This window comes from Phascolarctos cinereus, unplaced genomic scaffold, assembly GCF_003287225.1.
Source record: "Phascolarctos cinereus isolate Bilbo 61053 unplaced genomic scaffold, phaCin_HiC Scaffold_2;HRSCAF=192, whole genome shotgun sequence".
NCBI lineage: Eukaryota > Metazoa > Chordata > Mammalia > Diprotodontia > Phascolarctidae > Phascolarctos > Phascolarctos cinereus.
The window spans coordinates 221,731,729-221,746,531 of NW_027555625.1; the positions used below are offsets into that span (position 1 = coordinate 221,731,729).

The 14,803-nt window shown below is 44.6% G+C and overlaps 1 protein-coding gene across 4 annotated transcripts in view; it reads left to right on the forward strand.

The window, feature by feature from the left end:
- Positions 1-14,803, forward strand: part of OTOF (otoferlin) — a 172,720-nt gene that overhangs the window by 150,873 nt on the left and 7,044 nt on the right. For all 4 annotated transcript variants that reach the window (XM_078149814.1, XM_020983910.1, XM_020983909.1 and 1 more), the window contains 11 exons: positions 240-269; positions 885-1,016; positions 4,073-4,139; positions 5,541-5,679; positions 5,897-6,029; positions 6,192-6,329; positions 7,019-7,146; positions 7,366-7,536; positions 8,704-8,864; positions 11,306-11,448; positions 12,114-12,202. In XM_078149814.1, the coding sequence (XP_078005940.1) occupies positions 240-269; positions 885-1,016; positions 4,073-4,139; positions 5,541-5,679; positions 5,897-6,029; positions 6,192-6,329; positions 7,019-7,146; positions 7,366-7,536; positions 8,704-8,864; positions 11,306-11,448; positions 12,114-12,202 (1,331 nt within the window). The remainder of the gene's footprint in view (positions 1-239; positions 270-884; positions 1,017-4,072; positions 4,140-5,540; positions 5,680-5,896; positions 6,030-6,191; positions 6,330-7,018; positions 7,147-7,365; positions 7,537-8,703; positions 8,865-11,305; positions 11,449-12,113; positions 12,203-14,803) is intronic.

Sequence of the window (14,803 nt, forward strand, 5' to 3'; positions counted from 1 at the left end):
AAAGGAAACTATTTACAAGTCCCTAAAACAACATACCATTGTTGATACAAAATGCATTGTCTCTGCAACTCTGTTTGCAAAGCAGCATCCTGGTATGTAGCCACCCCCCAAGAACTGTGTGCAAACACCTTACTGTCCACTCTCTCACTCCTGTGATCTGTCTGTGCCTCCACTACTGCCCTCAGCTTTGTGTCCCAAGTGGGTAACTTTGTCTTTGCTTCCCATGGCATGCCTCCCAGAGCTCTGATGCTGTCGTCAAGGTGGACGTGGTGAGTTTGGGCCCTGGAGGGTTCCAGAGCAAAGCACCAAAGAACTAAAGCTTGTGGGATGAGGGCTCTGGAAAGCATAGGGGTATGGAATAGAGGGAAATAGCTCTTATACAGGTATCTGGGCAATCTCAGCCTGAGGAGCAGGGGTTGGATATGGTGGGCCCCCATCCCCTAAACACCTGAGCCCCTAGAAGTCCTAGTATTACTACATAGACTTGGTGTCTTCCTGGCCTGGAATGATCCGGTACATAAGATGATGTATGGTCTAGCTAGCCCATGGGCTGGCAGAGACACTGCAGGGAGAGATGCTACAGAAGGAAAGAAGAGAAAACTATACCCTGAGGCTCTGGTTAGCCTGGATCCAAACTTGGAGTCAGAAAGACCTGAATTCAAATCCTGCCTTAGACATTTACAACTGTGTGACCCTGAACAGGTCTCTTAACCCCTCTGGGCTCAGTTTCCTCACCTGTAAAAAGTAGGGGGTTGGCCTCAATGGCCTCTGAGTTTCCTTCCAGCCCAGCATCCAGTGCTCACAGCAGATGTTTATTCATCAATGCTGGCTTACTGACAGATTGACTAGATCTAGGATCCTCTAATTTCCCTCACCACCTGCAGACAGAGGAGGAGAAGGACAAGAAGAAGAAGAAGAAGAAAGGAACCACAGAGGAGCCAGAGGAGGAGGAGCCAGATGAAAGCATGTTGGACTGGTGGTCTAAATATTTTGCATCTATTGACACCATGAAAGAGGTGAGAGACTCTAGGAGAGGGGTGGGGCAACAAGAGCAGGAGTGAGATGGATGGGTAGGTGAGACTGGCCTCAACTGGCCTACCCCTAGGTCAATGACCTCCTTGATACTCTGTCCTAACCACTGAGCTTGTCATCTCCTAACCCAACTTGCTCTTTCTCATCTCAGCACATAGTTCTTTCTGTTCCATGTCATATTTTCCATACCAATTGATGTTCTTTTGAGGTGGGAGTGGCATTTAAGAACCTGTGATTTGGGAACAGTTAGATGGTACAGGAGATAGAGCACTGGCCCTGGAGTCAGGAGAAGCTGAGTTCAAATCTGGCCTAAGACACTTACTAGCTGTGTGACCCTGGGCAAGTCACTTAACCCTGTTTGCCTCAGCTTCCTCATCTTTAAAATGGGCTAGAGAAGGAAATCGCAAACCACTCCAGTATCTTGCTAAGAAAACCCCAAATGGGGTCATGGAAAGTGGAACACAGCTGAAATAACTCAACAATAACCTGCTGCCACCAGATGGATGATGATGCTTTGGTCATGGTGTTGTAATAGCTCTTGTAATTCAGACTTACAGGCTTCTCCTAGGAAAAAAGACTGATAAAAATGCAAAAACTTATTTTTACCCAATTATGCTTTTTCAGAAGTCTGTAAAATGACACTGTCCATGGTGGGCACTCTCCTCTCATGCCCAGTGCCCATGCATATATTTCCTTCTGCAGGAAATCTCTCAGTCCCCTAAATGCTGCCAACTTTTGAACTGAGAAAATCCACTCTCAAGATCTCTACTCTGACCCCAAATGCAAGCACATGAAACTCCCATTTACCTGTGCCCCAAGGCAGCTGTTTCCTGTTCCTATGCATGGGTACTGGTTTCCCTCTCCCCCAGAATGGACATCTATTATGCTGGGTTTTACTCTGTCTTTGGAAGAGGGGAAAATGAAAATGAATTCCAAGATGAGTTGGTCTCGCAGCTCACTTTTATAAACCATTGAGAGCACCAAGTGTTCTAACAAGAATCTGTCCTCCTGAGTCTTCATAAGCCAGTCGCCTCTCATTCCATCCCATCTTCTCCAGCAGATTGTTCCATCTCTCATTCCTACTCTCTTACTGATTGCTTCCCTACTTGATACAAATATCCATGGCTTCCTGATCTTCAATAAACTCACTTGATTTATCCATCCCTTCTCACTAACAATTGTCCCATATCTCTCCCCTCTTTTGTGGCTAAACTCCTTGAGAAGGTCCTCTACAACTGGTCCTTCCCCTTCCTCTTCTCTCATTCTCTTCTTAACTCTTTGCAGTCTGGCTTCCAACATCACCAATCAAAAGTTACAGAATGTTCTCTTACTTGCTAAATCTATTAGCCTTTTCCTAACCCCCCTCCTTGTTGATCTCTCTGCGGTCTGACACAATCATCCTCTTCTTAATACTCTCTTCTCTGTTTTCACTACACCTCAATCTTTTTCTTGGATCTTCTTCACCCAGGTCACACTCACTAATCATGGGGGTTCCCTAATGATCTATCCTAGGCCCTCTTCTCTTCTTCTTCTGTGCTATTTCCCTCCATGATCTTAGCAACTCCCATGAATTTAACTATTATCTCTATGCTGATGATTTCCAGATCTACTTATCCAGCCCTAACCTTTCTATTGACCTCCAGCATCACATTCCCATCTTAAACTCAACATGTCCAAAAATGAACTCATTATTCTACCCCCTTCCCCAAGAGCTTCCCTCTTCCTAACTTCCCTATGACTATTTAAGGCATCACCACCCTCCCAGTCACCCAGGCTCACAAGGTGTCATCCTAGACTCCTCATTTTCTCTTCCCTGCTATTATCTATCCAATATGTGGCCAAGTCATGTCATTTCTATCTTTATAACATCTCTCCCTTATATGCTCCCCTTTTCCCTTTGACATTGTCACTACGCTGGTGTAGACTCTCATCATCTTACTTCTAGACTATTACAACAGTCTGTTGATTGATTCCCCACTCTAGTCTATCCTCCATTCAGCTATCAAATTGATGTTCCTAAAAAGAAAGTTTGACTGGGTCACTTCATATTAAACAAATCCCAGTGACTCCTTATCACATTCAGGATCAAATATAAAATCTTTCATTTGGCATTCAGTGCCCTCCTACTTTTTCAGCCTTCTTACACCTTATTCCCCCCACTCATATGTATTCGATCCAGTGACACCGACCTCCTTATTGTCCTTCCTGTCCGACACTCCATTTCCTCATTCTATAGCTTTTCACGGACTGTCCTCCATGCCTGTATCGCCTGTGTTCCTTAAGTCCCAGCTAAAATTCCACCTTCTATTTCTTTCCTGATTCCCTGTAATGCTTTCCTTTTGTTGATTATCCTGCACATGTGTGCATACATATATCTCACTTGTACTTAACTGTTTGTCTGTCATCTCCCCCATTCAATTGTTAGTTCCTTGAGAGTAGGTACTAGTTTTTTGTCTTTCTTCATATTCTCAATGCTTAAAATAGTGCCTGGCACATAGTAAGTGCTTAATAAATGCTTATTGACTGATTGACCAACCATGCAGAAGCCATTCTCTTTGGAATCAAATCCATTCATTTCTGTGTCCCTTCATTTTTCTTTCCTACCTTTCTCTCTCTTTTGCTCTCCCAGAGAGGATAGCCTCATCTTAGAGACCAATCCCAAGGACATAGCTCAAGTGTCTGAATTAGCTATGAGCTTATCAGTGACAAAACAAAATTCTCATCAATGGGTAACAGAAGACCTAGAAGGGGAATTCACACTATGCTTAGCAAATTCTTATTTTGTCAAGGACACAAGAAGGAAGAAAGACTGACCTATACTCTTAAAGCATGCCTGGGCACACCTGATACAAATGTTTATGAAACGAAATGGGATGACAAGATTAAACCTCTGAACTTGATCTGAGACTGAACACGTGAACTAACAGATAATAAATGCACTTGACTGACTAGAAGAGACTTCAACAGAGCCAGGGGAAAGTACTACCACAGAGAATTTCCCTCCTCAACTCCCACTTACATCTGTCCCATCTTTTGACAGCAACTTAAACATCAAGAGGCAGCAGCAGTTGACCCTGAGGACAAGGAGGAGATGGACACCACTGAGGGTGAGGCATCTGGGATCCCAAATCTCCTCCTCTTCAAACAACCCTCACTTACCCCTCCCCCCCCAACTCCAGCCCCAGCTGTGACCAGTTGCTTCCTTCCAGTTCCCCAGCCTCAGCCTTAAGGGCTCTTACAGGTACACAAAAATGTGCACACACAAGGGGTGGCTAGGTGATGCAGTAGATAGAACACTGGCCCTGTAGTCAGGAGGACTTGAGTTCAAATCTGACCTCAGACACCTGAAACTTACTAGCTGTATGACCCTGGGCAAGTCACTTAACCCTGATTGCCTCAAAAAACATATGCACACACATTCACACCCCTTCTATGTCCAGAAGGACAACATTAGCCATGAAATTCTTTAATTAGATGTCTCCAGACACAAGTTAAGCAGACCTGGTATCTATCCCAGGGAAAAGCTTCAGCCCCAGATAGTCAACAATGATGCCAAGGGAAATCCAGATGTTAGAACCAGAAGAGACCTTGGAGATCATCTGCTCCAGGTCCATTACTTCACAGATGTGGAAGATGAGGCCCCAAACTGATGAATGATTTGCCCAAGGTCATACAGGGAGGTATTGGCAGAGATAAAAATAGAATTCAGGTTCCCAGGCTCAATTTAATTCAACAAGCATTTATTGAGCACTTACTATATTGGAACACTGTGTTGCCAGATTAAAAAAAAAAGCACTTCCTGTTGGGGCAGCTAGGTGGTACAGTAGATAGAGCACTGGCTTTGGTATCAGGAGAACCTGCGTTCAAATCTGCCTCAGATACTTACTTGCTGTGTGATCCTAGGTAAGTAACTTAACCCCAATTGCCTAAAAAAAAAAAACCTACTTTCTGCCCTCCAGAAACTTATATCCCACTAAACTCCCAACCAACCATTTAATCAATTAGTTCACTAATTTTTGGATGAAACCTATGATTTTAGTGGATTAGGGAACTTCCACTAAGGACACTTCCTTTAAGAATACCAATCAACATCAGCAGTTTATCATTTTAGAGACTCGCCTCAGGCAATGACAGGTTAAGTAACTTGTCCAGCCGTGCCAAAAACAAGCCTTGAACCAAGGTCTTTCTGACTCCAAAGTCAGTTCTCTATCTACTAGTTGTTAATTAATACCTTACAATTAGATAGTACTTCATGCAATAGTTCAGCTAATGTTCCATTTAATCTTCTTAATAACCTCACTGATGGAAAGGAACATATTAATTATCAACATACTACAGATAAACTGAGACTCAGACTGGTGACGCAGAATGATGAAGCAACTTGTCCCACAGTGATGTTGGCAGGGATGCTAGACAACAGGTCTCCTGAGTCCTAGCACTGGGCTCCTATGCTGTCATGCTGCTGAGTACAATCCTCATTGAACGGCTTTTCTTCTCTTTCCTGGCAGGCCCAAAAGGACACATGAAAGCCAAGGAGAAGGCAAAGGGAGCCAAGGAAGAGAAGAAGAAGAAAGTTCAGAACCAAGGACAGGGTCAGGGTTCTGATGTCCCAGAGAAAAAGAAGCCCAAGATAGATGAACTCAAGGTGAAGGCCCCTTGTAACCAGAGAGAGGAGGGTGGGGCAGAGTGGTAAAGGGGCAGTGCTGGAGGGACGGAGGACAAAATACCTGATACCTGATCAAGCAACCACTCCCTTCCCTGAACGATGGTAGGTCCTTTTGCCCAGGGCCTGCGGCAAAAATGTGGGGATCTATAGGGGGGGAAGGCAGTTTCCCCTTCATGATGTGCTTTGTGGCTCCAGGTGTACCCCCAAGGAGCTGGAATCAGAGTTTGACAACTTTGAGGACTGGCTGCACACTTTCAACCTGCTTCGAGGCAAGATTGGCGATGATGAGGACAGCTCCACAGAGGAGGAGCGCATAGTGGGCAGGTTCAAGGTCAGAGAATGAGGGCTCCAGGTTCTGTTCCCCAAAGTGGAGCCTCACCCAAGATACTTGTCCAGCCTAGCCACTGTCACACATACACACCTCAGCCCCCAACCTCCAGGTGCCTACCCCAAGCTTCATCTCTAATGCATTTCCCTCTGTCTTCTCCACCAGGGCTCTCTCTGTGTATACAAGGTGCCTCTCCCAGAGGACATATCCCGGGAAGCTGGTTATGACCCCACCTATGGCATGTTCCAGGGCATTCCAAGCAATGACCCCATCAATGTCCTTGTCCGGGTTTATGTGGTTCGAGTAAGTCTTTTCCTGGCCTCTTATCTGGTCCTTCTTTATCAGAGCAATAACAGAAAGTTATATAGTAACATACTGCATATTACTATATAGCAATATAGTAACCTTAGAATATATCTGACACAGCCCCTTCACTTTAGAAATGAGGACACAGAGATCCAGAGAGGCTAAGGTAATATAGCTAGTCTGTGAGAGTTAGGACTAGAGCCCAGGTCTCCTGACTCCCAGTCCTGGGCTCTGGACACTTTGGGCCTGATGGGCATAACCAAGTGGCCACCTGGGTCTTTATTGCCTCTTCTGAAATTAGAGATGAGAACAGTAATCAGGATCAGCCAATTATCTCTGGGGGTAGCTGGGGGCAGGGGTCCTTCCCAGTATTGTCTGCCAAACTCTTAAAAGAAAAGAAAAAAAAGGAAAATAGAATTCTGGGTCTCACTTTTCTATGGGGATGCTTCATGAGGTCTGCTTTGGATAGAAGGCTGAGAACTTATTTCATGGCACCTTCTCTCCTCCCTGACTTGGGAAGTCCCTTACTGCTCCTAGAGAGCAGGGAGCAAAAGAAGATACAGAAGGAAGAGGGAATGGTTTAGGGAACTGGAACCTGGAACAAGGGAGATAGAATAAGGTGGTTATATGGAGTTATCTTGTCCTGGATGCCAGCTAGGATCCAGAATCACCACCCCTCCCTATAGGCCACAGACCTGCACCCTGCTGACATCAATGGCAAAGCTGACCCCTATATTGCCATCCGTCTGGGGAAGACAGACATCCGGGATAAAGAGAACTATATCTCCAAGCAGCTTAATCCCGTCTTTGGAAAGTAAGGCCTCTAGTACTCACTTTTCCCCTATCCACCATCCCCTCTACCCAATGACCTCCTCAGCCATGACTTCCCCTAGCCTAGTGACTTCCCAGCATAGTAATACCCCTAGGCACAATTATTCCCAACCCAGTGACCTTTCTCAGACCAGTGACCTCCCCCAGCTTATAGTCCTTGCATCTTCCCTTCATTCCATTCACCTCCTGACTCCACCAGCAGGTCCTTTGACATTGAAGCCTCTTTCCCCATGGAGTCCATGTTGACTGTGGCTGTGTATGATTGGGATCTGGTTGGCACCGATGACCTCATTGGAGAGACCAAGATCGACTTGGAGAATCGATACTACAGCAAGCACCGGGCCACTTGTGGCATTGCCCAGACCTATTCCATGTATGCCCTGGGGTGTGGTTTGGGGAGAAGATAATTTAGCTGGAGAAGAGAAGAGATACTGGACTGAAACTGGTGGGAGGTCAGAGAAGGATCAGGCTTGGGGCAGGGAGCAAGATGGACTGGCAGCAGCTTTATTTTAAAACCAAACTGATGATGGTGGTGATTTGGGCTCAGTGATCCTTAAATTTCTTGCTGTGGGTCCAGCCTTGGTCCAAACATGCTCCCTGGGTACCTTTTGAGTCTACAGCAGGGGTCCTTAACCTTTGTGTGTGTGTTATAGACCCCTTTGGCAGTCTGGTGAAACCTAGAAGCCCCATCTCAGAATAATGTTTTTAAATGTAAAAAATACATAAGATTACAAATGAAAGCAACTCCATTGACATACAGTTATCAAAATATTTTAAAAATCAACTTCATGGAGGCAGCTAAGTGGAACAGTAGATAGAGTACCAGCCCTGGAGTCAGGAGGACTTGAGTTCAAATTCAACCTCAGACATTTACTAGCTGTGTGACCCTGGGCAAGTCACTTAACCCCAATTGCCTTAAAAAAAAAAAAGAAAGAAAAAAAGGCTGCTCATGGATCTTAAGTTAAAAATGCCTTGTCTGTGGGCTCCTGGTTAAACTGCTCCATCTTAGACCCTAGTCCCACAAGGAAATGACTATTTGCAGGTCTGCAGGCTGCATGATTGGGAGGGAACAGAAGATCCATTTGGAAGACGTTGGAAGAAGAGGAATCTTTAAGGGGATGTAAAAATTGGACTGGAGCAGGATGGAGTGGGGCAGGGGAATAATAGAGGGGGTGGGAAACTAGCATCAAGAGTCAGTGAAAACAGATGGAGAAGAAGGTCTAGAAAGGATAATGAAGACTGGGCACATGAGGACAGGGCTCAATGAAGGGTCAACCCCCACCCAACATAGTGTCCTCGAGTGTTCTTTCCCCCAAGCAAATGGGAGGCAGAGTTGAAGAATACTTCCTCAGCAAGGGATAAGGGTTAATATAAACTGCAACTGCTGTAGGAAATAGGACTCCAAGCACCTATGTTCCCAGTCCTGCTCTTGGTTGCAGCTTCAGAGTCCTCACAGCTCCCTCAACCCCAGGCGCAGTCCTATAGCATCCCTCTATCCTGCTCCTTATCCCATGGAACCCCTGTGTATTTTCACCTGCAGACATGGCTACAATATTTGGCGGGATCCCATGAAGCCATCACAGATCCTATCTCAGCTCTGCAAGGAAGGAAAAGTAGATGGGCCTCACTTTGGGCCTCCTGGGCGTGTCAAGGTGGCCAACCGTGTCTTTACTGGCCCTTCTGAAATTGAGGATGAAAATGGTAATTGGGGTCAGCCTGTAGAAATCATGGGTCATGGGCCCTTTCCAACACTGCCTGCCAGCCTCTCCTCAAAAGGATGGAAAGGGGGAAAAAAGGAAAGGAAGATAGAAATCTGGGGTCTGCTTTTCCATGGGGAAATTCCATTAGACCTGCCTTGGAGAGAAGTCTGAGACTTCCTTCTAAGCCCAGTTCATGCCGCTTTCTCATTTCCCTTACTTAGATGTGCTTCGGTATCCCCAAACTTCAAACATCCATGTTTTCAGTGGTAATATTTTAGCACTCTCTTCATCAAAGCTAATAACAATCCTCCATTCATTCATTCATTCATTCATTTGTCCCAATGAACCTGTGTGCCTACTACATGCTGGACACTATCCTAAGTACTGGGGATACAAAAACAAAAGTCTCTGCTCTCAAGGGGCTTACCTTCCACTGGGGACATTGGGAAGAGGAGAAGAATAAGAACCAAAATAAATAAATACACGGAGTGAGAGAAACATGACCAGGAGGAACAGGAAAGACCTCTTGATCTTTACCCTAAAGGAAGACACGGTCTCCAAGAGATGGAGGTAGAAAAGGAGAGCATTTCAGAAAGGAGGAATGGCCTTTTCAAAAGCAGGAAGGCTGGAGAGGGAATGTCATGAAAGATTATAGCAATTAGGCCCATTTGCCTAAAAGTCAGAGTGTGTGAGGGTGAGTAATGTATATTCTGGTAATTAAGATGAGTTGGAGCATGATTTTAAGGAACTTTAAATGCCAGGCAGAAGAGTTTGGATTTTATTCTAGTTGGTAGATGGTCATTTCTAGGTGCTGTGGCCAAAAGAATTCATCGCTCAGTGGCCAGCTTTCTCAATAAGATTTATTAAATACTATGTGCCAGGCACCGGACTAAGCTGTAGGGATACAAAGAAAGGCACAGAATAATGGTCCTTGCCTTCAAGGGACTCATATTCAAATAAAGAAAACTGCAAATGCCTATGTATATTCAAGATAGATATGGCATAGATGAAGGGTAATTTCAAAGGGAAGGTAATAGGAGCTGGGGAACTACAAAGGACTTCCTGAAGAAAGTGGAAGTTTTCAAGGAAGCCAGGAATTGGAGGTGAGAAGGGAGAAACAATTTAGGGTTAGAATATGTCCCCTTCCTCCACATAAATATACTACTGGGCATTTCTACTCTGTCACCCATAGGAAAAAGGAAAAGGGAAGACGTCACTGCCACAGATTAAGAATTGCTAATCCCAAACCTGCCTTCCTATTAGGGACATATAACTACATTGAGAGTAGGGAAGAAGGGGCAACAGACATGAGATGGGCAGTGGGATTAGGAGAGTCTCAGCTGCTTTCTGAATCTGAGCCAAATGATGCTTCTTGACACTAGAAAGTGTCATGGGCAGGAGGCTCCCTGATGCATATGCCATGATTGCAACCCCGGTGATTGGGAGGATGGTGGCATTCTCAACAGAAGTATAGAAGTTCAGAAGAGGGGTAGATTTGCAGGGGGAGGAAAATAATTTATTCTGTTTTGGACATCTAATTCAAGATGTCTGATAGGTCATTGGTGATAAGGTTCTGAAGCTCAGGAAAGAGCCTAGGGCTGGATATATGGACCTGGGAGTCATCTGCATAGAAATAATTAAGCCCGTGGGAATTGATAAGGTCACCAAGAGAAGGTCTAGAGAAAGAAGAAAAGAAGGCCTAAGACATAACTTCAGGGAATACCCACAATTAGTGGATGTGACATGGATGATGAAGGGAAACTGAGTGGTCAGCCAGACAGACTTTCCCCAAAAAAGCATTTTGTATCCATTATGTGTAGATGCAAATATATACATATATGTATAGACATATTATGAGGACCTTAAAAGCAGGGACAGTTTCAATTTTGTCCTTGTATCCCCAGCACCCGGCACAGTGTCTGGCACATAGTAGGCTTGTGAACTGATGTGGATTCACTGAAACACTAAGAACACTCTTTTCTCAATCCCACACCCCAGGCTCTCCCACTTAAGATAAATAGACTCCCTGGCCTCCATCCCTAAAGATCCCTTCCTTCCTGTCTTATATTAACAGTAGCTACTCAACTCAGTACCCGCTCTGTCCCCACATTAGAGGAAATTCTAGGAGAACCCTGCATGTCTCTGAGTCCTATTCTCTCAGATCTGCTTTATCTATCATCTTTCTATTCTCTAACATACTCCTCCAGCTACTTCATGGCCCCCACGCCTTGGCATCATGATCTCATGTTGTGCCTAGAGACAGCATGGAAACAGAGGACCTAGGCTCAAATGCTGGTTTTGCCCCTTACTACCTGTGTGACTTTAAAAAAAAAGTCACTGAGCCCCTCTGGGTCTGTCTCCTTACCTGTAAAACGAGAGGTTTGGACAAGATGACTCTCAGGGTCCCTTCCAGCCCTAAAGCTATGACCTGTCTCCTTATAGGTCAGAGGAAGACCAGTGATGAGCATGTGGCATTGGCTGCCTTACGACACTGGGAGGACATCCCCCGGGTAGGCTGTCCTCTGGTACCTGAACACGTGGAGACCCGACCTCTGCTCAACCCTGACAAGCCAGGCATTGAGCAGGTGAGGACAGTGAGGTCAGGGCAAAGGGTATGAAGCTCAAAGGATAAGAGCAGAATCTTTGGAAGCTTGGATAGAGAAAGGAGCATAGAGAAGGTGAGGGGGGCCCTGTGGGAAAGGGTTAGAGATGGAAGTGGGAGGGGATGGTTAGGAATAGGGGATATATTTCCTTCATCCCATCCATCTATCAATCTTCCTTTGTCCCTGGGTTGTGGAGCCCTAAGCTTTCTGAAGCTTCTATAGAACTGTAATTAAGGCAGGGTATCTGGGGCTTTGTCTCAAGGTGTCAAAACTTGACAGGGTGCACTTCTTACCCCTTGAAATATAGAAACTCCCATCCCCCTACCTTTTGGCCACCCCACAGCAAGAAGTTTGACTTCCCTCCATCACCCTCCCCCAGTATGCCACACTCAGTCCCTGAACCTGCTGCCACCATCAGACACAGCTTTGCACAACTCTCGCCTTTCCTTCCCACAACTATTTATGTCTGGTGTTAAATAAGTCTAGTAACAGTTCTATAATACAGAGAGAAGGAAGGGATAGGAAAAAGAAATGAGGGGCAGGATTGGTGCTATGGGTGTAGGAGTGGAGGCAGGTTCTGAGAGAAGTTTAGGGTCTATCAAAGCAACAGAAAAAGGCAGAGGCCACAATATCTGTTTCTTCTCCAGGGACGTCTGGAGCTGTGGGTGGATATGTTCCCCATGGATATGCCTGCTCCTGGGACACCTTTGGACATCTCACCCCGAAAGCCCAAGAAGTGAGCTTCCTAGGACCCTCTGGCTCTTCTTTCTTTCTTCCAGACTCAGCAACGCTGGTCTTTCCTACTTCAAGGTTCTCATACATACACCAGAAAATCCCAGCCTGATTTCAGTCAGCCAGCACCTACTGAGCTCTCAGGTCTTGGTGGTGCTTGTGTGTGGGCCTCAAAGGGAAATACACATTGATCAGTCAACAAATATCTACTCAGCACCAACTGTTCTACAAAGCCCTAGGCAAGTCACGTAGAAAACAGTCTTAGCCCTGGAGAAACTTAGAACTGCAACAACAGACGCTGGCCGGACACCATTTTATGTGCACAGAAACACTAAAGACAGAAACTTGATCACATTTACCTGTAACTTCACATAACACAAGTGTGGGTCTGGTGCCACAGAAAGAAAAAAAAAGATAGGGAATTTCCTGGACCATTGCAAGTCAGGTCAGGCTAATTTGGAGTAATTTCTGCAAAAGATGAGTCTTTAGAAATGTTCAGAAGGAAAGGATGGAGACCACCAGAACATAAAGAAAGGTATTTTAGAGGGAGGAAATGACATTTGCAATCTTGGAGACACAAAAGGGCTAAATATGTACAGGGGATGTTTATCTGGGTGAAATGGAAAGAATGATTTATCAGGCTGGAGCAGTTCCCCAGATCCTGAAAGAATTCCTGAAAAGTGAGTAATAGACTCTAAGACCATTCTAGGTAAAAGGAATTCAGCCTGACTCTTTCATTTACATAAGAAACTGAGTCTGAGAGAGGTATGATACATAGTTTCCAAATCTCGGGGAAAGGGTTGGGGGGAAAGACTGTGAACTAACAGGAGTTAGTATGAATTAACTCCTTAAGAAAGAAAAGAGAATGATGTAGGGCTGATAACTGCCACCAAGATCTGACTAGGATGTCATAGAGTAGGGGAGAAAACCTGAAAGGAAAGCAAAGTTACCCACTGATGGCAGAAGAGGAAGAGTCTGGATATAACAAGAAGTAAGGAATAGGACTGTTCACTTCCTGGGCCATTGTGTTGGAGGGATCAGAGATGGAGCCAGTACTGGAAACACTGACCAAGGATCCAGGATCTTCTGCAGAAAAGGGGCAGGGGGTTTTGTCAGGGGTAGGACTCAGGTTTTGTGAGTTAAAGAAGATGCAAGGAGTATAAGATGAAGAGATCAAGAACTGTCTTTATTTCCTTCTATGTCTTCCCAGAGCACCATTGCATACTGACTGACCTATTGAACATGGGGTTGCTATTGCGTATAAGTCCTGCTGCTCTACCCAGTCCTCCTCTGCCCTGTCTATTTTCCTTTCCATAGGTTTCCTCCTCAATTTTAATACAACCTTCTCACCTCTGTTCTCCCAGTTCCTCATCTCAGAATATCAGATTTTTATTCTCATACTTACTTCTTTATCCAGAAAAAGTACCATATGGGAAACAGGAGAGTTCTAACCCGGACTTCATCACTTACTAACACTACGACCTTGGACAAGAAGTTAACTTCCCTGAGCCTCAGTTTATCTATCTTACAATGGGAATAATAATCTCTGTCATTACAAAGTTGCTGCAAAGATTTGTACGATAATGGACATATAAACCATAGAGCACTTTATAAATGGAAGGGATTATTATTATTATTACCTCATTTTCAGCTTATTCAATAGAGTTCAGATAGAAACATCTCTAAGTGTCTATGCTGCTATTATTCTTTCATATTTAATAGTCTATGACTCCTGTACAGGTAAATAAAATAACTGCTTTTGTAGCTGGATAAAAGTATTAGGATGTAAGCTCATCCTCTGCAGGTTCATTGAAAGCAGCCTTGGTACCACTCCAGAGCAGACAGAACAGCAGGGATCATGGAGACATACCTCACCTTCTTCCAAAGTGATTTTGATCTACTCTGTTAGGTCTCTATATTTTGAAAGCTTCCATGTAGCTTGGAAATTATGAGTATTTCTTATATCAACATCTATTTAAAACTTTGTTCTTAAGTTTTTATGAATGTCACAACCAAACACAGCAGTTCAACAGTCTGTGGTAATGGTCCAGGTACAGTAGTCTAGCTATTCAGGATATTTGGAGATCTATCTATACATGAAGCACGAGGACTTGCTGTCTTTCAGTCCTTGAGAGGGAGTGAGCTTCTGGCATGTATCTCTAGCCCTTGGATCATGTCTTGCTAAATATTTAGTTGGCACTAAGTTTCTATAGACTGCGGCAATGATGTGCAATTTCTACCATTTCCTTACATAATCTACATTAATCACTAAACCCATATTCCCTAAGGATGGCCCTTTTATAATTTCAATTGACAGTGATCTGATCCTGAACTACCATCAAAAACCCCTCCATTTCCACAATCAAGTCTACATGAATCAGCCATTTGTTCAATGTTCTTTTTTTTTCTTTTTGGTGAGGCAATCAGGGTTAAGTGACTTGCCCAGGGTCACACAGCTAGTAAGTGTCAAGTGTCTGAGCCCAGATTTGAACCCAGGTCCTCCTGACTCCAAAGCCGGACCTCTATTCACTGTGCCACCTAGCTGCCCCTCAATGTTCTTTGATAATACATTGTTGGCTAAATTTATGTGCATGTTGCCCTTTGA